Consider the following 24914-nt stretch of genomic DNA (forward strand, 5'->3'; position numbering starts at 1 on the left):
GTGGCATGGAAAAGGTCGAAAGAGGTGCGATTGTATCTGCCCCGGGGACCGTTCTCCTCCGTGAAAACCGACGAATCTCCGACTAATTATTGTTTCGATTCGGTGAAAAGGCCGAAGGTCGCGAGTCTTTTCGTCATTCAGTCTCTACGTGGCGAGAATCAATTGGAATCTCGGGGATCTGGACGATTGTCTGGTTCGTTTCAAACGAATTCGATTCGATCGTTAAAATTCTGAATGCGCGTATACGACGACAATGTTCTTGGTATCCATCCGTAGTTTTAGTAGTTCTCGTTTATACGAGTGGCGATATTTCATTCTCGCGAGCTAACTCGATTCTATTGGAAGACCGAGGAGCGCTTTAAAGTAGAAGCAACTGTAAGTGCAACGTTAATCTCGAACGTTAAACTGGTTCTGCTACTTAGATCCCGACGAGGCTTTTTAAAGGGATTTAATGCCTCGGATTCTCGAGAATTTTTCATTCTTGCAAGTTAATTCGATTCAGTGCAAGAGCCGGAAATTTCTTTATAACGATCTTAATCCTAACTCCGCTGTCATTTAACCTTGCTACGATCATTGAATTTTTACGCTCCAATCTTATTCCGGTAAACGCTTTTAACGTTTTAAGAGAACGTTGGAAAAAATTGCGATACAGAATCACCGTACAACGGTGACATTGTCGTTTATATTCTTTCGTATTTTGCTGAAACTTGATATATCTTTCAACGCAATAGAAAAGTACGATTGGCTCGGGATAACGTGACAAAAAGACGCAGAAAAGTCAAAGGTAAATCGTCCATGTCGTCCCCGTTCGTACGAAATAACTTTTCCTTAATTTTTTACCGTATTTTATTACGACGTAATTGTATCGTACGACGAGACACGCAACAGTTATCCAAAGTTTCGTCGGTGAAACTTGAGGAGCCGCAGGCGTCGCGAGAGAAAGCTCGATCACGGTCTAACTCGATTTTCAGTCGGGTCTGATCGCTTCCGGCGGCGTTTAACTCGATCCACTGTGGGGGACACGCGACTTGGTGGAAGTCAGCGAACAAAAGTAGGGACACGGCTAGAGGTTAGCTTCGTGTATTCGATCGAAAGCTTGGTTACTCACGAGAACATTGTCGTGGTTCGTCGCTGCCGTCGCCGCAGTCGTCGACGACGTTGCACACCTTGTTGAGGGCGACACAGCGCCCGTTGTTGCATTGGAACTCGCTTTGTCGACAGGAAAGCACCGTCGTCGCCATTAGAACGCAGACGAACACCGGCCAGTGCGTGTCTGAAACATGGGAAATTAGTGTTTTTTAAAATAATGCACGTCGATCAAAGGGAATATTTTTTTTTTATTTGGAAAACTTTTACATTCAATTCTCATTGAGACTTATAATTAAATTATTCTGGCGCGGTACTATGTCGTGTTTAAAAAGTGTTTATCGTATGTTTGATTCTGGTTGAATCTAATGCTTAAATCTAAGGGGTAATGTCTTTTTAAGCTGCGGATCTGATCCGTCGTGTCAAGTAATTGAGTAATTAGTGGGTTTTGGTGGCTGTTAATTCTTATGTTATGTCTATTAATGAATTTGCATATTTCTTCTTTAACTGTGGGTATCTTAAGATCGCGATGCATTGTTTCGTTGGTAACATACCAAGGTGCATCTATTAAGGATCTTAGAGTTTTCGATTGGAATCGTTGAAGAATTTCTATGTTGGAATTACTCGCTGTTCCCCATAGTTGGATCCCATAGGTCCAAACAGGTTTTAATATGGTCTTATATAGCATTATTTTACTCTGCGCGCTTAAGTTGGAACGTCTGTCAACAAAGCAAATATCGCAATGAGAAATCAGAAGAGTCAGAGAATTGCGAATTCCGTGGAGATTCTCGTTCTTCTTTAACTCTCTTACTTTTTAAACTCGAAACTTTGGAATAAACTTTTATGGCGATCTCTTTGGCTTTATTTTACCGCTTTGGAATACTGGTATTTCGTTGGATTAGAAAATTAACTCTCTCTTTCTTTCTCGCGAGAGAATTTTCCGTCGAATTACTCTTTTTAGAGAAAATTCTCCAATTTTTGCCTGCTCTCTGTGAAATTTATATGGCTCCGTTATCGATCTGTAAAGTCCTCAGTGATGAAAGTTTGAAGGAACTTAGTTCTGAGAGAGAAGAAAAGTGAAAGAATGGAATATTTACGTTAGCATTTTTAGATGAACTTAACGTTGCTTGCGTAGCACGCAGTGTTTCAAACGGTGAGAATCGAAACGGTTGTTTACGTGACAGAGGAAATACCGGCTGGCAAGCAAACAAACGCATTCGTCTTGGCAGTTGCGGTGGAAAACGCGTGAAATTTATCATTCGTCCGTGACACGTGTTCGCCTCTCTCTGTCAAACATCTCTCGGTCGAATCTCGAATTGATTTAACCGGTTTGTAACGTTGGTACTTGAAGATGTCGAAGGAGGGAATAAGACGAACGATTTGTCCGTTTGATCGACAGCGAAATGGATGCCGAATGATTTATTCTTCAGGGAATTCCACGTCTGCGCGATTCCATTGAGTCGTCGGTCGTCCGAAAATAGACGGGCGTCTTAGGTTTCAAGAAAATGTCTGGAAAAATTGGAGAATTCAAGGCGTATCGGGTTTCACCTCGGATAGAAGTAAAGTAAAAGTTCTTTCGAAAGTTTTCCTTTTAAACGGTTAATACATCGGCTTGTCCGCGTTCTTATTACAAATCTTTATGAAACAACGAAACGTTCTAACGATTATACTGCTCTTTGTTGAATACGAGAGAGAATTTAGAAGAGAAAACAGGTTATATTTTTTTAACGAGATAACGTTGAATGTTCATCTTGTTATTGTTTCTTCCGATTTGTACAAAATTTATTCGAAAGACGCACACGCGAAACGAGATACTCTAAAAACTCGTGGAGTTTATTTAACACGTTGACTGCCACGCGTGTTTTCAAAGAAATCTCCGTCAGGCCACGCGTACAGCAGTACCGAGCGTTCTCTGCTAGGTGCTCCCATCGATATTTTGGTAATGCGAATCGCTCAAGTGGTGGTCTCAAGAATGATCTTTCGTTTCGTTTGTTCGCAACGTTAAAACCACTAGCTGTTGTCGAATATAACGAAGGAAAGCGTGGTATAGATTATTCCTACCAAATGGTTTCTTATGCCACCACAATTAGAAAAGGAATCAAATGGTACGGAAAACTTGGCATTCGATTCTTTCTGCGAATTTCTGTTGTAAACGCTTTGACGGTTTACAAAATTGCAACAAGGAAAAATAGAAATATTAGAATATTTAGACGATTATAGGTTGCAAAATTATCAGGGTTGTCTGAAAATACAAAACATCCTTGTCTTCGACGGAGTCGGCATAATATCGCCGTTCGGAAAAACGATTCCGGAAGAAGCATTAGACGCGCGTGCAAACTATGTTACGCGAATAAAAGACGTCGAATGGACCGAACAAAGGCACGAAAGAATTTGAAGAAAACGACAACTTATTGTCCAAATTGTCCCGACCAACCTCGGCTATGTATAGAATGCTTTAAAGTTTTACATTCTAAATAATTTTTTTGATAAACCATTTTCGTATTTTTATTTTATAACAATTCAACTATTATTACAATTAATTATTAATTAACAATGTATTACTATGGAATATCTTTTCAAATACCTACGACGATCCCACGCAAGTTGTCAAATAAGCAACATCCGAATATGGGTTAGGCGGCCTGACCAGAAACTTTGCTGACACCCGAATACGGGTGTCGTGGCGGTCAACGTGTTAAAGGAATTCAATTCGGTGGATGAAACGATAGATGGCGCAAAGTCTATTTATCGTCAAATCTTTCTTAACTTTCGCTACGGCTATCCCAAGTAACCCGATACTAGATACGTACGAAGTAAGAGATTATAGAAGAAAGTTTTCGTGGATCAACGACTATAGTTGTCGTTTTCCGACGAAACGATCCTGGCTCGAATTTTGTCTAGCACACGGATTTCCATTTTACTCGGAATTCAATCTTCACAGTGTCTTTTTCTTTTATTTGCCATAGGATTTTTGCTTTCTATTTTGCCAACGTGGGAAAGAGCAAGTAGCGGAAGCAGGTCAAGCTTTTGGAGAGTGTGTTTCGTGGAATTAGAGGAGCAAGCGGAAGTGGAGGGAAGGAGGGGAATCGATAAGGAACGGATATCGAGGCACGTCCTCTCGATTTCCGGCATTGGCTGAACGCGACGACGTCGTCGATCCTACCAGGTCCATATACCCTCGGACCTTATCCAGCAGACGCTCGTTTTCTCCCCGACTTCTGACTACCTGGTCACGTATCCGGTATCCACGCTTCTTCACGTACGGAGAACTCGTCGAATTAATTCCCAGTAGCTTGTTACCAAGTCCCCCTTCCCATCGAAAAAATCTGGGTTGCCCTATCTTTTTAGAAAGCTCGTAACGTCGTTCGACGTTCTTTCTTTCCGCTCGTTCGTTAACGAAGGTTCGTCAGTCGTATGAACCAAATCCTCGAAATTGTAAATCGTTTATTAAGCTTCGGACCGAGGTTTTTCTTTTTATTACAGTAACTCGTGAAAGTATTCGAACGTTTATTGACCTGTTACGTACGTACCGTGTACGTGTACGTTTTATATGCTGTACGAAACATTTTTCGATATTTCACTGGTGTCGTTATGAGATTCGGCTAGCACGATTATATCGATGAAGTTGGAAGGTCGTCTGAAAATTTCGATAGAAATTAAACACTCATGAACACTCATTACCGATGAATCTCGATATTCAGTAGCACCATTTTCAACACTTGTTACTCGTTTAATAATTGTTCACGCTGTGTGATGGTTTCTTGTTAAACGTATGTTTGCAGTAAATATTTTGTAATTTGTTCGATCGCTTTAAAATTCATCAATACAATTGTAACGGCACTCGACAAGGACTTTCCAACAGTTTCGTCGATACAAAGCATATCATCGAAGCGTAAGTGCCGACAGGTCCAATGAGCCATCGATATCCTTACGGTCCTTCCGGCGAACACTTGGAGGAAGGCGTACGTTTTCTTCTTTTTTTTTTAATTTAATTGTTTACATTCACAATTTGTCCGATTTGGACATTTGGTAGAATTTTTTGGCTGTTTGATTATCATGTGGGTGGCAACCCCCAGCGGGGTACCATCTTCGTGTTTGTTAGGTTATATCCTTTGTGTAAGGCGTACGTGGCAACGGTTGCAGACGCCTAACGAACGCGTGGTAGTGAAGATATTGAGAGGCGACAAAAAAGAAACGATTCGGATTGAGAAAACAGTTGAGTCGTGACCGAGAAACGAGACTGAGCAGTCGAAATCGAGAGTTGGACGTAAAGAGTCGAAAACGAGAATTGTTAACGAATATATACTATCGAAAAGAAGCCCAGTATTTCTTTTTCACCCTACACGTCCTACAGAAACCACCTGAGTCTCGCTACGATGCTGATGAAATTTAAAAATGCACAGCACATACTTTCGTTCCGATACTTTTGGGTCAGTGCGTATCGCCTTGTTGAGAACGATTGCCTTGAATTTTGCAAAAGACAAGCAAGAAAGATATTGTCTCGATGGAATCTTGAATCGAAATTAAAATTAACAGACAGCGACAAAGAGAAAGTCTGGAGAAGTTTCGCCAAGAGTAATTTGCATGAAAGTTAGCGCGAAGGATCCCATCCTCGGAATCCTTGGTAGTTTCTGGAAAAAAAGTAGAATACACCGGCGGAAGAGTCTGTCTCGCGGAGTTTTTCGAATATCTCCTGTGAATTTTCCACTCGCTCGAGCGGCGCAACGTTGAGAAAACACATAAAGAAGTTGGCGGAACGCTAGGTTCATCGATAAACTTCAAGGTGGTCGACGCAAGAAACGCGAAAATCTGATAAAATTTATCGACCTCGATACTGGATCGTCCGATTTCCTCGTAAAGTTCATTTTTATAGTCGCATCGTTGGGCGTTAAACGTTGTCTCGTGCCACCGTAAAACGACACTTTATTAGTTCGTCGATGTCGATTTACAACCTTTTTGTTCGGTTATAAGCGTTTGGCGTCTATCGTCTCTTGCCTTCGATAGTACTCGATGAACTTTGACTGTTGCTAGACAGTTCGTTTTCATCGTCGTTTCCTTCTTTAGATTCTGTAATTGTGTTTGTTACATGGCAGAATTTTTATAGCGCAGTTACGCAATCGAAGCGAAGCTATTCGTAATTTTTGTCGAAGTGGTTAACACTTCTAAAAAAAGAAGAAAAACTCTACATGATTTGTTTAGTCTTCTCGTTTTTTTTTTGTAATAAATTAATTTGCATGGAAAAGAGAAAGGCGGCTGGCAAATGTACTTGTGAAGGCATTGACAAATTAATTTTCAGATATTTACGACCAGAGTTAGAAAAATATTAAGAGATAATTGTTTGTAGGGATGTAGAGTTTTAGGGAGGGTGTTGAAGCGGTCACCACTTCTAAGAAAACTCTACATCTGGTCTTTTTTAGTTTTCTCAAGCATTGAAGCCATCGACAGCGTGTAGACAAAAGACTGCGACGAAGACAGACCATAAACAGTAGACAGGCGACGTTGGCTTCAGGGTTTTCAGTTATTGGGTAACACAGCTAGCGTGCGGATCTGGACCAGCTCAAATTGTATTCTTACTTATAATTGCACTTCTATTTAAATATATTTTCTGCCTTACAATTTATCCACGAGTTTTCTCCGTTTACACATCGAATAACCTCAACAATTTCTAAGCAGAATTTTCGATTCTTTCTATTTAGAATCCTCGAGCAATCGATGACAATCCTGCGATTCGTTCTTAGTGTCTTGTGATTTGCGTTTACCAAATCACGCGAAATCTTTAAAGATAATATTTATGTCCTATATATACGAAGACGAACGCGAGAAATGTAACTGTTCCGTTGTCTGAAAATTGCTCTATTCGAATATGCAAATGTCCCTCGAGCAGTTGGAATAATCGATGTTCCACTGTATTTGGAAAGTACTCGTATTTCGTATTATCGTACGAATGAAATAATCATGAACGAGGAAGCCGAATTACGCGTATAGTCGCGTACATCCGAGAACAGCTTTTATTAAATAGTCAGTGTTGGACTTGGCGCGCGACTTTCGAAGTGTTCTCCCATCGATAAAGCGGTTTCTCTACCATCGATATTCGAATCGAGTGTAGAAGCGGTAAAGGCGGATTTCAGTTTTCAACGTTCTAGAAGCAACGGAACGTGCAATTTCTTTCCGAGTAGCTGGCAGCCGGCAGCCACTCGGAGGAAAACGCGAAGAGGAAAAAAAAGGAGAAAGAGCGAGAGCATGGGCGAGGGACGAAAATCGAGAATTCAGAGGCCAATTATTCGGTCCGCTCGAACAGCACGCGGAAAATTAAACGGTTCGAGGGCACTGGAAATAAATACTTCGGCTCTTTCGCGCCACCTACTCTTTTCGAGGGTGCTGGGAAAATCACGAGTATCGAGGAGACTTTTGAAAAAGGAAAAAAAAAGAAGGAAAAGGACGAGAGAAAAACATTTTCACCTCCGATGCGCCCTTTACGATCGCGAAGATTAACTCGGTCGAGATACGGGTTACATTTTTTTTTTTTTTTTGGAAAAATTCGAAGCTTCTACCGAGTGGTTATTTTTAATATAAATATTAAAAATTATAAAAATAATAAGTAGTAGTTTTTTGTAACAAGGGATTGGTGAATCATTCCATCATAGATGCGTTCCATTAGCAGGCTCTGAGCTGAGCTGTTTCTCGCAATCCTCTTATGGCAGGAATATTTTTGTTTTTCTCATCGCACGGATCTTCGATACAATTTTGTTGGTTTTCATGGCAACAAAACACGTTGATCTCTTTGTTATCTGTAAAATCTTTCTTTCGAATCTTATGTTTTCAATAATCAAACCCATCGACGATCGAGGTTCCACGATTCGATGAATAAGAACGTTATCAGAAGCGCGAAATGAACCACAGATCAGGAACGTGGAATAAGAAAATAAGAGAAGAAATATTCAACGGAGAACGGTGATTTTCAACTTTAAATTTTTGTAGATCGCATCTTTAAATTTAAAGAAGCTAAATGATGCAGCTTGGCAAGTTCTTTACGAGCAATTTTCCTAAAACAGCTCCTCGACGAAAGCCCACGACAAACTTGATTATTAATTTATTCGCTGACTTGCCAGGAAATCATTAAGAGGCATCGTGCTCGCCTTTATCCTGTTTGCTGATCCTTTATTCATCAGCGAGCTAGCTGTTGTCTGGGTGCTCGAAAACCGCGAGCGGAAGGGGATACGGACGAGAGATCGCGAAGAAGCGGAGAACGAACCAGATCAGAAGCAGCTGCGTGATTTTTCAAAGTGGATCTATCGACCGATAATCCGCGTTTTCCATTTATCTGTACGACAGGCATCGAGACAATAGAACCGTGACATTTTTCGTAACAAACGGTAACAAAGTGTGATCGGTCCCGTAAACAATCGATCGGTCAGAGATTCAATTTTTATGCGTTTGTCGCTTTCAGTTGCAAATCCTTTCGGCGAAAGAGCTGTCGAAAATATTGTAACAGTAGGTTTCGAGAGCGTTTCCACTCATTCGTCACTTTTTTGCTTTTCAACTCGAAGAGACAGTTACATTGGTGGTTTGCCTTTCGAAACATCCACGGGAAGTCGGCTAATTTTTAACCGAACATTGGCGAAATGTCCAACCTGATGGAGTTTCGAACGTATACAGCCGGCCAAGAAAGTCTACACACACACCTATCGACTTTTCTCTACTTGTCTTGTCAAAGAAACGCGCTTTGGCACGGAATTACTTTTAACGCGTTATATGAAAGGATTTATCCCGTAAATAAATAAATAAATGAATGAATAGATGAAATAAATAGGTGAACTTCGTGTATTAGGTTGTCTGAAAAGTTTCTTTCGTTTTATGAGGAAATAATAGACGCACAATGTTTTTTATATTATTTTGTCGAATTACGTACGATCCATTTTGTTCTGTCGAGATAAACACCGCGACATTTCACAGACCCGGTTTCACGTTTGTACGAAGGTGCATTGTTGTAAAAAAACACGTTTGTGGAAGAGAGACTAATAGATACAACAGGCGTGTGTGATTTTTGTAGCACATTTCCTTTTATTTCCTTTTACTTTTTTCTTCTTAATACAAGTGAAAGTGAGTAGATTATTATTTCGACGTTTTAACACTGTGTTTTTGAGACGTCAAACAGCTGCGTAGAGCTAACGTTTTTCCCATCGTGTTCTACATTTAAGAGGCGTTTGTAGACTTTTACGATCTACCGTACCCGCTTCTTCTTTACAAAGCTTACACGAGTCTGTGACGATACGAATAAATACGATCTCCTCAATTTTATAGTATATAAATCGTTTCCCTCGCGCCACGTATTTAATAAAAATCTCTGTCACCAATTGTTTTGGTAGACATATTCGAATTCCCGGCACGTTCGTATCGAATCGTTTTGCATTTCGTTTTCAGCGAGGAAGAAGTTGGAAACTCGAGATGGATCGATCGAAAATGGACGAGATGGTGGAATACGCGTCATAAATAGAACACGAGCGTCGCGTGGCTCGTAGCCGACGGTGAACTAAACCGATTAAGCGGAACCGTGATCCCGTCAGCTGTTCCGAGCGTCGATCTTCGTCGTTGAAAAATTCATCGACGGTCGCGCGAACCATCCCGGACACAACGAGCAGAAGCTCTGGGAACGTGAAAGCGGTCGTTGAAATTTTAAGTTCCCCTTTCGTGAGATTCAATTACAGGCTGGCTTGCGAGGAATAAACGTCGCGTGCAGCCGGCCTAAAAGGCACGCATTTGCCACGAGAATCCCACGGGAATGTCTTTGCGAGCACGCCTCGCTTTACCGTTTGTCCCTCGCCTTACGGAAACCTTGTGTTCTCGTCGAGCGTGTTTCGTCTGAAACGTTTCGCTTAATTCTTCGTACCTTGCTACGGTTAGTTAGAATCGATTACAGTGTGACTCGTTTTCCGCTTTGCTCGTCACACGAAACGTTTGTAAATCGAAGATTCGCGGCGATCGAGGAAGAATATTCGTGGAAATATATGGACATTTATTTATTTTTAGTCGAATATTAATTAGTTGGAAAATTAAAAATAGGACGCTACTCGGCACGATTTTATCGTTTGTCAGAGCTGTAGCAGAATATCACGATACGATGAAATTCGTTCTTGAAATTTAATATAGATACGATAAAAAGATTGATATCTACAAGCGTGAAGCAGTTGCATTATGCAGCAGCTTCTTTGTTTGAGGAGTTCGTTGCGCTCGACTCGTCCGCTCGTCGAGTTATATAACGTAGGAAATAATCTTCCAAATTGATGGAGAGACTACCATGATTGATTGCAACAAAGATATTTAAAACCGTACTTGATACTTCGACAAATCTGTTAAAAATAATTTTAACATACCATCGATCAGGTTGTAGGACAAACGATCGAAATTTTATATGACACACAGTTCGCAATTCTGTAAGAAGATCTTTGACAATTGTGGATCTTAGTCGCCGAAATAAATGTATAGCAACACTCACAGTACACGTAGAAATGATATTAAAATAGTTTCAGATTTAGTTAATATGTGATTCACAAGATATTCGTAGATACACATTGCTCATCAGATCTCCTTTTCGCTCGTCTCATCATCTTCTTCTTTACCACCATGCGTACGGAACAGTTGCATTCTTCTGCATAAATGAATTATGAATTATGAAGATTTACCCACGTAAAAAAAAAAGATTTTTTTGCGGTGCTCACCGGGTTTCCCCCGTTCGAATTGCAGGCCCTGAGGTGTCGCGACTCCTATCTCCGCACTGGGGGTCTGTCGGATGGGGTCGGCCCGGTGGGCGCCGACGTTAGGGTTCGGGCTCGGCGGGCCTTGCTCGACAGGTGGCGCGCCAGCCTCGACATGAGAGCGGGTGCACCGGGGCTAAGGGTCCTCGAGGCCTTCCTTCCAAACTGGGATGTTTGGTTGGGCGGTGGTGGGCCTCCCCTGATCTACAGGATGACGCAGGTGCTCACCGGACACGGTTGCTTCGGTGAGTACCTGCACCGAATCGGCAAAGAGGCGACCGCGCGTTGCCACCACTGCGATGCGAGCGTGGACTCGGCGCAGCACACGCTGGAGTACTGCCCGGCGTGGGTACTGTCGCGCCGCGACCTCATCGTGGAAATCGGATGGGACTTCTCGCCGCCGGCGATCCTCGAGGCATTGTTGGTGAGCGAGAGAGGGAGGAGGGCCGTGACCTCCTTCTGTGAGCAGGTTATGCTTCGGAAAGAGGCTGACTAAGGGTGAGGGTGCGGGACTCCCACTCCGAGAGGATCGGCCGGCGAGGACGCGGCAGAGGCCGTGGACGCGTTTCGGCGAGGCGCGCTAGGTCCGCCGCGCCCCCCGGTGGGGTTCAAACTTAGGCGCTGGCAGCTCAGCGCCTCGAGGCCGCCAAACAGTCCGGTAGGGGAACCAGACTGCCTGGTACGGCGGCTTCGGCGACGAGGCGCGGTGTGACATGGCCGGACACCGCTCCATTAGGGGTGTATTGTGTGTGTGGGGGGGGGGGTTAGGTTCTCTAATCGGCCTCTCTCGATCGCAGCCGGGACGGTTATCCTGGAGGTTTTAGTCGGTTGGAGTTCGGCACTACCACGCCGCTTTTCCGCAGAAGCGGCCTGGTGTCCCTGCGGATTTCCTCCACGTTAAAGAAAAAAAGGAAAAAGAAGGCTTGGAAAGTCATGGCTGAAGTTCGGAACTAAACTGTCATTAGTGTAATCAAGGTGTTAGCAAATAAGTTCTCTCGTTTTTATTTTTTTATTTTACGTGACATATCGATGAGCGACAGTACACGCGTAGAAAAGGTACGAGAAATACACGTGAGCTATAAAATCTGGTAGATAGCATGCTATTACACTAAATATTTTGTTGGTTGGTGTTTTCGCGTAGCAACACCTTCACGGTTCCTCGGCTTTGTTAAACAATATTCTAAAAAGGAGACGACGCAACGTGTTAATCGAGCGAGTTACACTAACTATCGCGTTGTGGAGCTTACACGCAAGTTTCGTTCGAACTAAGCGTCTTACTCTAGTTGGTAGAAGTTTGTAACAAATAGTCCGTTGCAACTTCGTCGCATGCATCACGCAACTTCCTACAAATGCTTCTCGAAGACTCTACCTTTCGAACAAACCGATGTTCTTATCAATTTTTGTCGTAGTCCTCGTAAATGATACAGTTACATGCTCTTTTCCGTAGTTCGTTAAAATAAACGACTAGATTCGTTCAGTGTAAAATAAAAATGTACTTTGTGGGACGTTATTTGAATACTAAATAAGCAGGGAGCGTTTGCTATTCGGGTATTAACACAGTATACTGTGTGCTTTCGGTCACTTTCGACCCCATTATATTTTTTCAACGTTGAAGTATATTTTCGTTAGAACAAAATACGAAGCAATTCTTGCTCGTTTCGATGTCACGTTAAAGATCCCCTTTTTGTTCGCTAAAGTGGATTGTATGAATTGAAATATAAACATTCGGGGGTCGTAGTTGGTTAAACGGCGAAAAATTACACCGAAAATGCTTCAATGATCTCACTCGTACTCTATTTATATGTCGATCGTTCGAGAAACCATTATCGAGTATCCATAAAGCATCGATCAGACCCAACAAAATTAACTGTAATATTAAACGGCACTTCAGCTGGCCAAAAAGCAGCAGAGCCGCTTTTCGAAACAGATTGTCCAATTTAAATCGACATGTCCTCGACGCCCGTATGGAAAATGTTGGCGGAAAATGGTCGCTTGTTAAACGCAAACAGCTTTTCCTCCCCATCCATCGAGGGTGAAATTTCGCGACGTAATTGCTACGAGTATCAAACTGGCTGCGACAATGGCACGGTAACTCGAACGTCCTTCGAATCTGAATTCCTGTCGTCATAATGGCACGGAGTCTGGGAACTGGGTCTGCCCTGCAAGATTCCTCGTGGTACTTTCCTCCACGAGACGATAGAACGTGACTCGCTCGCTCTGTCCCGTTTTAGGGACCTTTTAGGGTGAAGAGGGTAACTCCCGATCGAGTTGGAGATCGACGTTACGTTGGAAGTTAGTCGGCGAGTAGGTTAGCAATCTCGACCCGATGACAGGAATTGGATTTATCGCGACGAAGATTCTGCCCGCGTTTCTCGCCTTATCCGACAACCACCGTAAATCGTATCGATGGATTAGAAACGGCCGTGTCTCTATCAATTTTCTAATTCGACGAAGAAAAATGGAAGACTCGCGCCAGCGACACGTCGTTCGGTAGTGGAAAAACTCTGAAAATGATTACTTCTATTTATTTGGAATACACACTGGCTAAGTATTTGCGTACACCTTTGTCTTTTCTTTTTTCTTTTTTTTCCAGAGCTGTTTCATTAGATTTTACATTTCATTTTTCGTAATATCAAATTTGTATCTTCTTATAAAAGTACTACCGCATACGAACTTGTCCCTAATCAAATACTATGTATAAACAAAATAATAAATAGAGGAATTTTATAGCCGCTGTAAATTGAAAAGCACCTTTGCACGAAATTTTAGATCTTTATCCGCTCGTATTTTTGCCAAATCGCCTGGCGCATTTTGTCCTCGACTGATTTTACGACCTCGCTATATCATAGCCTATACCATAGCAGCGTCCATAATTTTTAATCTTTCGCGTGCACGAAATTCAATTTTCCAAAGACTTGTTCCAGCGATTTCTCGCGATTAAATACAGCTTGCTGAGAGAGAAAAGATGGCGAGTTGCACGCGATTCGTTCCATTTCTTCTTACGTCTCTTTCTTTTGTTTCAAAGAACGAACAAGCGGTAGAAAGCAAGGACAAACAAAAGAATCAGGGAGGGGAAAGTTAGGCGAAAGTCGTTGGGTGCGCGCGATATATTCGAGATCGGGACGGTTTTACGACCACGATGAGGTGAATAAAGCGAGAGGGAGGCTTTTCTCTGCGTGTACGTTTTTCACATCGACTTTTTTCCACGAGGTTCCAGCCTCTGGCCGGCTTTTGTCAACGTTTCGACGATAAAGAACGGCGAACGCGGGCTTTGCAAGAGATACACCGACGGCATCGTGGCCCTTTTTGTCCCGTGGCCCGTGACGAAAAGCGTCCTGACGCTTTTATCGCGAGCATCGTCTTGCAGAGCGGCCGGAAACGTCCGAAAAAGGGACAAGATCTGGCATAAATTTGCGCCATGCCTGCCAGCCGACTGACATTCCGCCAAATTACTCGGCAAGAGGGATCCCTTTCTCTCTGCAGAGAGAAACGAGGCAAAAGATTGGTGGAATCGCGACCGGAATCGCACAGATTTCTTTTCGTTCTTGTCCATAAAATTCGTGTTATCGTCGGTCCGATAGGTGGAACAATAAAAAAGTCCCTTGGGACGCGTGATTTACGAGCACCGTTATAACTCGATGGGGAAATTTTCGATCTACCGTTGGTTTCACGATGCTGCTGGCCATTCCACAGGAAACTGAATTTTTATTCGAATTTTTATTCCGACTGCCGTAGCTGCGTTCTTATTGGCCGGGATAGGAGGCACGTTGATTTCCGGTGAAAAGGCGCTTGATTATTCGTTGATACGCGTCGGATGAAATTTCGACGCGGCTCTTCCCTGCCAGTTTCGAGAACCTGAGCGAAGGATCGATACGTCGAGAAAAGGATTTCCCTTTGATGGAAATTTCATTTTACTCTGGCTTTTACCTTTTCTCTTTTGTGAAAACGTAGCTATCGTTGGGCAAATCTGACGGCTGGCAGGTTAATTTACGACGTTGGCAAAAAGCAAGATATTTATGGATTATGGTGAAATGATTGTAATACTTGTAGGGAAAATATCGTATAAGAGTACCGTAATACAGGAATCGTCGAAGTACAATGGGCGTTTGAAAGGCGTCTAGAAGTTCGTTTATGGGCGTATAAAGAGCGAAATCAAGGCTTCCCGCCAGCGTAGACTGGCGGTCTGAACTTTAAATGGAATCACCGGGGACCGGAAATAAGAGCGACCTATTTCTTTCCGCGGATATTGATCAAGCCGCGGCGGAGTGTCTGAGAATCGGCGACGCCGCGCTAAGTACTCTCGTGTCCGCGGAAATATCTCGATTTTTCGACTCCGTTCGAAACTCCGCGAAATATTCGAACGAACGAAGAAACCTCGATCGCGCTACTAATACAAATTTTCATGCGGGAGGCGAGAATTTTCTATCGAAAATAAGTGAAAAAGAGATCCTCAAATTCCTACGAAGAATGGCTGTTGAATATCCGAGTAACTGGATTTTTCGCGCCGAAAAATTTTAAAATAATAAACCGAAGTTCTCTGGCGCTTTTTCTACAATCAGAGCGAAAGCACAAGCAAGAAAGAACGTTAAACTAGAACAGGAGCGAATCATTTATCTCGAGCGTGCGAGACTTCGAATTTCTATTCCGTCGGTCGAGTTTGAGATAACCGGTTGGCAAATTTCTACCAAATGCGGGAATAAACGAGAAAATACGCGCGACGTTTACGTTTAAACAAAAGCCCAACCCTCTATCTGCTGCGCCCAAAGCTTCGCGTTCCCAAGCGAGTTGCGCGAGATCGCGATTGTAAGTTTGCAAATTTCTGCTATCAACCGGCTACGATTCTAAACGACAAAGGCGGAGGGATATTACGTCGGCGAAAATCGTCCGTAAAGGGAGGGGAACTGGCTGGCGATGAAAATATCGCGTAATAACGAGGGAAACGCTGGCTCGTCGCTTCCGAGATCGCCGGCACAGGTGACAACGTTTATTACCGTTTTGCCTGCTGACTTATTATCAAGCGCCGGTAATAACGAGCCGCCGGATTTATCGCGGCCGGCTGTTAACCCGATATGAATCGATATATGCAGCCGCGTTACGTGGAAACGTGCCAATTTTCATATACGAAAATAACGCTTCGCCCTTGCCGGATCGTGGTTCCAGCTGACCACGATACGTAGTACCAGCCATGCCGCCAAAGAATTACTATGGAGAATTGTTCGCCGGAATCAATGGTAAAAGGATCTGAAATTCTCGATGAAAGAATTCTTTTGGGGAATGTTTTTTCCCCGTTGTAGAAGGTCGACGTAGAGCTTGGAGTAATCAAAGAGTCGCGGAATTGGACTCGGTCGATTTGTTCAAGCGTAAATTTTTACTCGTAGAAAGGCTGCTGCGATGTCACGTTTCTACATTCACGGGAATAAGAAACAAGGAGAGAAAATTTAATAAATGGCTTGTCGTACGTACAGCGGTGGACAAAAGAAGATTTAAGGCGTGAGCGATACAGAAACATCAAAATGTTTGAAAAAAAAAAAAGAAAAAATTGTAGATAAATGTAACATAGATGACTTTTTATCAACATGGCGAAAAATGTTTGTGTCCACGTAGTTGTTACGCACAAGCGTTAATTTGAAACTTTCTTTCGTTCGTCACTGTAGATCATAAACACAGAAACTTTCGAGCGTTCAAATATTTTCGCGACCCAGAGCAGCTGAAAGGTGTCGGTGATGGAGAAAATTCCCAAATGTTCTCGCAAGTGTCATTTTTCTACGGCGCCGATTTTATCTGAACAGAAATATCGTTTATACGAACTTCGAATAGGATCAGCTTTGCTCGGTAAGCTGCAACCATATGTTAGTAGCATGTATTTCAGATGTATTTACATCTGAATACAATTTAACGTAACCATCTTCCTTTGCAAAACGACGCACGTAAAACGTTTCCCGATAGGAAATTGCGCGATATTGCTCGCAACAAAGCTGCAGCTTATCTAACCGGTATTCTTTCACCGATTCTCTATCCTTCGCGATCGGAAAGACCATTAGTCGGAAAATCACGCGATTAACTTGGACGACGTAGAAACATTCTATCGCGACAGATTCGTCAGAACGCCAGCGTTTCGCGAACAATGCCGTAATTAAGATCTCTCTCGTCTGTTCTGTGCGCACGGAAAATTGCACGCGGATTTCATAATGGCAGCCGGGTGGTCGGGGGTCCGTTAAGGGCTGTCGAATCACATTATTGCATTAATCGCTACCTAATTAACCACCAGAACTTGGCGAATCTTCCTCGAGAATTTTCCCAGCCCATTTCCTTCTCGCCATTTGTTCTATGTAACCCGCGACGAATAAATGTTTAGAGAATTTCTTTCGTACAAACAGAATTATGGCCGAGGGAAAGTGACTTGCCCGATGAGAATTTCAATGAATTTAGTATAATTTCAATTTGAGAGAGCGAACGAGTCGTACGCGCGTTTAACATTTTGCGGACTGGAGACGCGAATTCGCGTTTTACATATTTCACGCGGCGGTCTATAAAAATGTTAACCATCGTTAAATAAAACAGTAAAAGAGCAATGGACGCTATAAACGAAATGTTACGAGAGTGTTTTTACATCACACGAAACCGTCATCGGTATGTTAGATATAATATCGATTGCTCGGAAAGTTCGTCCCGATTTTTAAGGAATTTAATAAAATAATACATTTTGTTTGGTACCTCTCCATCGTGCAGATTGTTTTCGTGCATGTCGCGCTAAAAAACGTTAGCACAAGTATCTTTAAATACGTCGATTGATTTTTAATAAAATATTACGCTCGTTAAATGCTGCTCGGAAACTTCGTTCCGATGTTTAACTCTTTGGTCGACGTAAAAAGTCATATCGAAAAGTAAATCGGAACGAACTTTCCTCAAATGGTGTTCCTCAAAGTGTTGGAATAGTTTTATAAACATAGATTATTATAAACCAACTAGTTCGATTCTTAGCTGCGGCTTAGAAAGTGGCTTAGGTTAAGAATCTAAGAAGAAAAATGAGTTTATCGCGCGTTTCACGTGGCGTCTATTCACCTAGCAGTAATCTGAAACAATCCTCGCAGAGTAGTGAGAACTTGTTGCGTTAAACGGAATTCACTTCGTGCTTTAAACGCAAAGTATTGAAAAATATCGCGTATACATGTACATTCAGTAATTTCAATTTGCATGCTATGCATTACGCTGAATATCATCGATAGAATTATACCTCGTAAAATACATAAAATACGTAAAAAATGAAGTAAATAAATAATCGAAAGTATCGCGGATTATCCGCAATGAAACGAGACCAAGCGAGGATCAGAATGCTCGCGGATTCTCGAAAGTTTTGACAATTATCTCTTCGTCGTCACTAATCGCTTCTATCGTTGACTAGAAGGAAAACGGCGCGAGAGCTCTCGAGGCATCTTCCCATCGCTCTTGTTTATCGGCGTACTCATCCTCGTTTCAAGAACATTTTCACGAACTTTACCCCTTGCAAATCTTCTCAAATATACCCCACGAATTCTCTTAATTCCACCTATAGTTAGGCGATGAAACGCGAACGGAACAGCGAGGCGAGCACCTGTGGCGATAAAAGGATAACGTTCGGCGAACGTTACGCCTGGCTCCAGCACAAAGAAAGGATGTTTCGTGGAAAGAGTCGTAGCAACGAATAGCTGCAAGTAATAGAGAGAACGTAAAAATAAAAGAGGCAAAGGTGTGGCCCGTGGGCGATTTCGATATAAGGGAGCCCATTGTGCAGTCGTAGAGACGATGCGAAGCTCAGGAGAGAGCATCTTCGCCACTCCAGCCTCCGGCTTCCCGTTAACGTCCTTTCGAAACTTCCCACTTTGCCCTCTTTCGAGCAACGGCGTCGTTCGAACAATGCGAAAATTTTCTTGCCTGACGAGGTTCGCATACGGCGTACGCTCTCGCAGGATTTTATTTTATCCCGTGAAAGATAAGACCGTCTCGAGCCTCCAGAGTCTCGATGCTTTCACAGCTTGGGTTATCACGCGTAATGCCGATATACTTTGCATCGTTGCACTTAACGCTGTTGCGTCTAACACCGTTAAAGGCCTTTAGGCGTGAGCCGTGTTCGACAGCAAGGGATTTTCGATGTTTCGCTAACGTAGCTTTATCAGCGTTCGACGAAACACGACGCACCTACTGCGTCCTTGTTACGGTGTTAGACGTAGCAATGTTAACACGTTGAGGACAGGAGACGCTAATTCGCGTCTTACGTACTTCCTACGGTGTCCTACAAAACATGTTAGCTACTGTTCGATAAAACGGTAAAAAAGAAAGCAACTGGTGCTATAAACAAAATGTTACGAACGCGTTTTTATTACATTACACGCTCGAGTAATACGAAGCTGTTGTCAATGTGTTGGATGTAACGTCGATCGGTTGAAAGTTCGTTCCGAAGTTTAAGAAATTTCGTCGACGTAAAAAATCATATCGGAAAGTTTGCTAGACGCTCAAGGTTCTGGGACAAACGCCATGTCTCTCGCGATCCTCTTACCGGAAGATTGCCCGGGAATATGCTGCAGCATATTTCAGAGCAAATTGTTGCCACTGAAAAACAAAAGTATCCAAGGAGAAAATTCCGCGTGTGTACCGCAAGAAGCGTTGCTAGAATTCTAATGATCTGTAGAGGACTTGTGTGGAGGATGTTTGATCGTGAGATTTATTAGACGCGATTGGTCATTGTTGAAACCATCGAATATATTTAAAATAATTAAATAAATTAATATACAGGCAATATTCGCTGAGACGCTCGTACAGTGTGTAAGTCTGATGAATACTCGATAAATGCTCGATAGATACTCGTAAATACTCGTAGATACTGATTAATAACTGATAGATAACTGGTTCGCGCAACTAACTGATAGCTGGTTGATAACTGCTCCCTTACGATCGCGTTCGTTTTGTTTATACTGGTCGGGGGAAAGTCGGAAAATTCAAATTCGTCTGTTCGACGATAGCACGTAGCGGCGACATTGATTTGCCCGGAGTTTATTTATTATCACATTACGTGTTTCCTAACGATATCGATACTCCGAGGTAAAACAGCAACGTGATTTGAACTGTCCTCTAGCTCATGTGCCGCTACAGATCTTTAAAAATGCTCATTGATTTTTAAGAAAATATTACGCTTGTCAAATGCTATACGCTCTTTTGAATCTTTTCAATCGGTCCAAAAATACACGTGGATTCAGGCTATATGCTGGTCAGAGCCTGTCTTCGATGCGTTAAGTATAACAAAGTGTAATCAAAACACAACGCTCACGTGAATTGTCGCTTCGGCTGCCAGTGATCAAACAGTGTACAGGTCGCGCAAAAGCAATTGCAACGTGAAATAGATGTTGCAATACAACGATATTAATCGCATACAGATGAGGTGATTGATCGAACGAATTGATGTACCACGGCGGCTAGCGCGTGCATGCTCTTTCGAGAATTCGGCGGAAGAAGCGTAAGGATACGGATGGAACATTGGGCACGTCGAGAAGCTATTAGAAGGTTCTGTGGCACATGTGACGCCACACAGACATCTACACAGGTCACGCTCCTTACCGCATAGAGAATTGGGGTTCAAAACCTTTTCAAGGGCCATGGGTAACTAAGTCAGTCAGTCTGAGAATAACTAGCCAACTGTCTACATTCCACAGCACTCACTTATATTTCCTGTAATTTTTGTTTAATAAATGTCACATAATATTATTTCAACACAAACATTGTGTTTTCCACAGATTATTAATCTTAATTCCGAGATTAAATTCTAACAATAGATGATCGCGTTGAGAAGAACGTCGAGAAGAGATAGAGTCGAAATGTTCAGAAAATAGAAATTTGAAGGAGAACGGCAGGTAGCTGAAAAGTTTCGAGTGTAATAGAACTGTGGTTTGAAGAGAATAAGATGTCTGGGGAGAGAGGGTTGCAAGGGGTGTTTGATTGGTAGATAGATTGATTTCTGGTGATTCGTAGGTGAATCGTGAGAAGGAAGAATAGGTAGCACGAATTGGAAAAGGTTGTTGACGATGAAAGAAGTAAGAACATAGGAATGGTAGGTGAGCAGACGAATTGCTCGAGTTTCGCTCAGCTTCGAATCCCACAGCTTTTACCAGCTTCAGTGTTTCATCCGATTCTCATCCTTCGAGAATATCGCTTATTATTATTTGCCAATTAGTTAACAATTAACAAGTACGAATAATGACGAGAATACGTACAAGGATACGCCAGTAAGAAGATAATACGAAATAAACGTAAACCGTGTACTACCGAGGATCTACGATTCGAGTTAATACGTGCGAAGCAAATAGCGCTAGAATTTTGAACGATAGTCATGAGTCGGCGAAGAAGTCGAGTTGGTGAACGAAGGAGTTACCCTGTTTACAGAGTTTACAGATACGGCCAAGACAGTTATTTGCAGCAAAGTTCGTTAAATGCCGAGATGAGTGGAATGGGCCTGCAAGTTCTAGGCGGAATATCAAGTTCTACGAGACTGAGGATGTCAGGGCGATTCGCGTAATTGTTGACGATTTCGCGGATAAACGTTAGATCCGCCATAATATTTGTTAAGGTATAGAGGGGATTCGGAAATACAAATAGTTTGCTTTATTTCAAACACAACAGCTATACATATATGTCGGGTTCACATTACGATTAGGATCAGGGGCGTGAAACGAATCTGCATTTGGATTACACATTGTTATTATGCGATAGAGAAGACGTTGACTAGTGCAGATACGATTATCGCAGAATTTGACAAGTAACCGTGGTAATTAGATACCCGAGAAGCTAATGACAATGATCCTAGGTTCAATAACGAATCCGCGGTCAACGGGATAACAGAATGCGCCCAATTCTTCCAAAGCCCAAGTCGTACTCGACTTGCTTGGCTACATGTAATTTTAACACTAACAAAAAGGGATTGTAAGGTGTGTTCTTACCGAAACAAAGCAGGGGAAAGACGCGAAACTTATTATTGCGATACTTGTCCTGACAAGCCAAGGATGCATCTTGACAGATGCTTTATAAATTATCGTAAAAAAACAAAATACAGAAAAAATGTTGAAAAATTATATACTCAAAGATGTAAGTATAAATAGATTATTAAAATATAATGTTTTTAAGTTAATTTTTGTATAAAATCATTTTATATTATCTACAAGATCTCGAGTTGCTGCTACGCCCGAACGAGTGCAAAGGGTTAATAATACCGATAGACAAACGATTTTCACGAAATAAGATGGTAAAACGAAGAGAAGAATGGAAAAGTAGAAGTTCGAAAAACTGACCGAGGTTACTTGAGGACTCGCTCGTAGCGCGGATCGGCGAGAAAAAGAATAGCGCGATAAAAATAAGCGAATCGAGTGAAGGGGCGTAGAAAAAGCACTAGATACGTGTAAAATTCAAGGTGATGGGGTTTTTAACGAACAATGCTGGAAATTGATTGAGATCTTGGGCAAAAAAGAAAAGGATGAATTCTCGAGGCGGAAGAGGTTAGCCGGTAAGTCTTGTACGTCACGCGAAGGAGAAGGAATTTCCTTGGCTGCGATAAAGACAGATCGACGAGGTGAAAAGGACGCGAAAGAACGAAGGAAGAAGACGATAGAATCGCTCCACCCCATCGTATCTAAAGCAGATACTTCTGACGGACATATTCGAGGGGAAGATTCCTTCTGAACGACACGGGGAAGATTGATTTAAGCAAGAAACACGACATCATCCCTGAAATATTCTTCCAGAATACAAAAACACTCGCTTCTAGGAGAGTGACAAATTAAAAAAAGCGCTATCATGGAAGAAAAAACGAATGTCAGGACCAAAGCTTGGCGAAGAAAAACGAAAAGTTAATTTCCAAAGATTCGTATTCAATCTCCAGCTAAGAATCTTTGCGCGATACGATTCACTCGGTTAGGATACGCGCTGACAAGTAATATATCGTACGGTCGAACCTTGATTTTTTTTTTTATTTATTAAAATTTACAATCAATTCTCGCATTGAGAATTTTTAGTAATTTTTTCTGGCGTGGCGCAGTGACTTGGCTAATTATTTATAATAAGTTAATACTTATTATAGATAAGTGTAATTTATAAGTAAGCGTTGTAGATAAGTAAATATTACTTAATATAAATATCTAATTAAATCTAGCGTTTAGGTCTAGAGGGTAGTGTCTCTTCAGCCTGCGGATCTGGTCCGACGTATCAAGTAGTCCAGTGATTAGGGGGTTTCGATGTTTGTTGACTCGAACCCTGATAACTCGATTACTTCTATAAGATTACAATTTTGTTTATTCCCTGTAGAAATAAAAAAAAGAAACCACTTTTGGTAAGTGGAAACCTCTGTAGCTCGAAAATTTCACCTCCTCCCTCCGTGTTCGAATTACCGTGGTTCGACCGTAGAACGAAACAACGATATTAAAAAGCCTTCTTACTATGCTGTTCGCTCGTATCGGAAGCCGGTTGCGGTGTGGCACGAGCTTCTCGAGGTCGAGGCCGGAAAACGGATTTGCCTAATCCGATTTACGATAGCACGGTTTCTGGCGAGACCGCGGCGTATTCGTTTGCGACAAAAGGAGACCCGTGATTTTACGCGGGTCGTTTGAACGCCGCTAGCCCGCGTATTAAAGCGGATAAACTGGCTCGTTGCGGCAATATGTCCAGGATCTGAGAATCTTCTGTGGCGTGCCATTTTTGGAACAACCTGCGCTTAACGGCCAATCTTCTTCTTTCACGTGGAAAAAGAGAACATTCGTACAACGCGGAGCGAAAAACATTGCGCGTTAAGTCGATGGTTCGGAAAAATCGCTATCATTACTTATCTGTCGATGGATTTATTATCTAATGGATCTAAATTACCCTCGATCGTAAGGGCGTAAGGCCGGATTAAAGAATTTGCGTGGCCTAAAACCATCGATCCAGCGGAAGTTCCCTTTCATAGAAAAATACCGGCTAAAATACCAGTTAAAAACTGGTATTTAGTAAATTATATTAAACGATTGGTCGTTGGTTCGTAAATTTCTATTTATACTTGGAATATTTTTGATTTGGAGATGAATAGCGAGATCCGAGGCTATAGTTAACCGTTGCTGTAACACCTGCGGCCTGCAAAAGAGTCACGGAAATTGAGAATTGGAATGCAATTTGCAGCAATTTTTCAATCGTCTCGTTAAAGGCCACTTTTTGCAATTACGATTCGATTCTTATCGAGCAAACGAGCTTGATTTTGCGACCGTGGCGTTTTCACGGCTGATCCGAATTCACCTCGTTCGATGCAAATAAGGGGTGGCCGCGGTGGTTGCAGGAAGCGCAATAAAATAATTCACAGGGACAGGCGCGGCGCGTAATATCGGGAAACACGTTGCGATTAGCTTAACTGCGTGTATTCGGCCCGTGAATTCGAAGACTCGTTATCGATCGCGGTCCGATACCAAGGTAACAAGAGGCGCGCCGATCGTTTCCATCATCGACACGACCGGGCAAATGCAGATCGATGCGGCCGTATCGCGCTTTCCCACGGTAATCGACGTCGATCCATTTGCCGTTCGATCTGTCGATAGCGTAGCCCTCTAATTCGATGATCGTGGCCTTCGTTATCCGTTCGCCGATACTTCGGTTGTAATTTACAAGTATTTTCGTCGCGGTGTCCAACGTCGAGCATCGTTTTCTTCCGATTGTTAAAGCGAACCAATCGCGGACCAAATGTATCGTTGCTTTGTTTTACGCGCAGATAACGTTTTCGTGGTATTTATGGATATTTCCAAGGCAGAATAACGAACAGTACAATGGAGAAGCAGAGAACGATATTAGGAGAGAAAAGAAATGTTCATTTATGAGTCAATGTCTTTCTCGTATCTCGAGTCGAGTGTTTCGTTTCAACTTTATGCATTTTTAACGCTCGATTAATCGATCGATTACCATAAAGAAAAGTATATGATATATGAAGGAACAAGAAGCAACGAATATAGAAAGAAGCGAGGAGAGAAGAGTGTCTGGGCTTCCAATTTGAACGACATTGTCTGCCTTCCACTACCATAAATATTAATTAACCCTGCTTCA

General features: G+C 42.4%; 1 protein-coding gene across 1 annotated transcript in view; it reads right to left on the reverse strand.

Moving 5' to 3' along the window:
* The window catches only part of LOC117156734 (uncharacterized), a 175464-nt gene that overhangs the window by 57974 nt on the left and 92576 nt on the right, over positions 1 to 24914 (reverse strand). The window contains exon 3 of the mRNA XM_076617817.1: positions 1109 to 1273. Coding sequence (XP_076473932.1) covers positions 1109 to 1273 — 165 coding nt within the window. The remainder of the gene's footprint in view (positions 1 to 1108; positions 1274 to 24914) is intronic.

Source organism: Bombus vancouverensis, chromosome 4, assembly GCF_051014615.1.
Source record: "Bombus vancouverensis nearcticus chromosome 4, iyBomVanc1_principal, whole genome shotgun sequence".
NCBI lineage: Eukaryota > Metazoa > Arthropoda > Insecta > Hymenoptera > Apidae > Bombus > Bombus vancouverensis.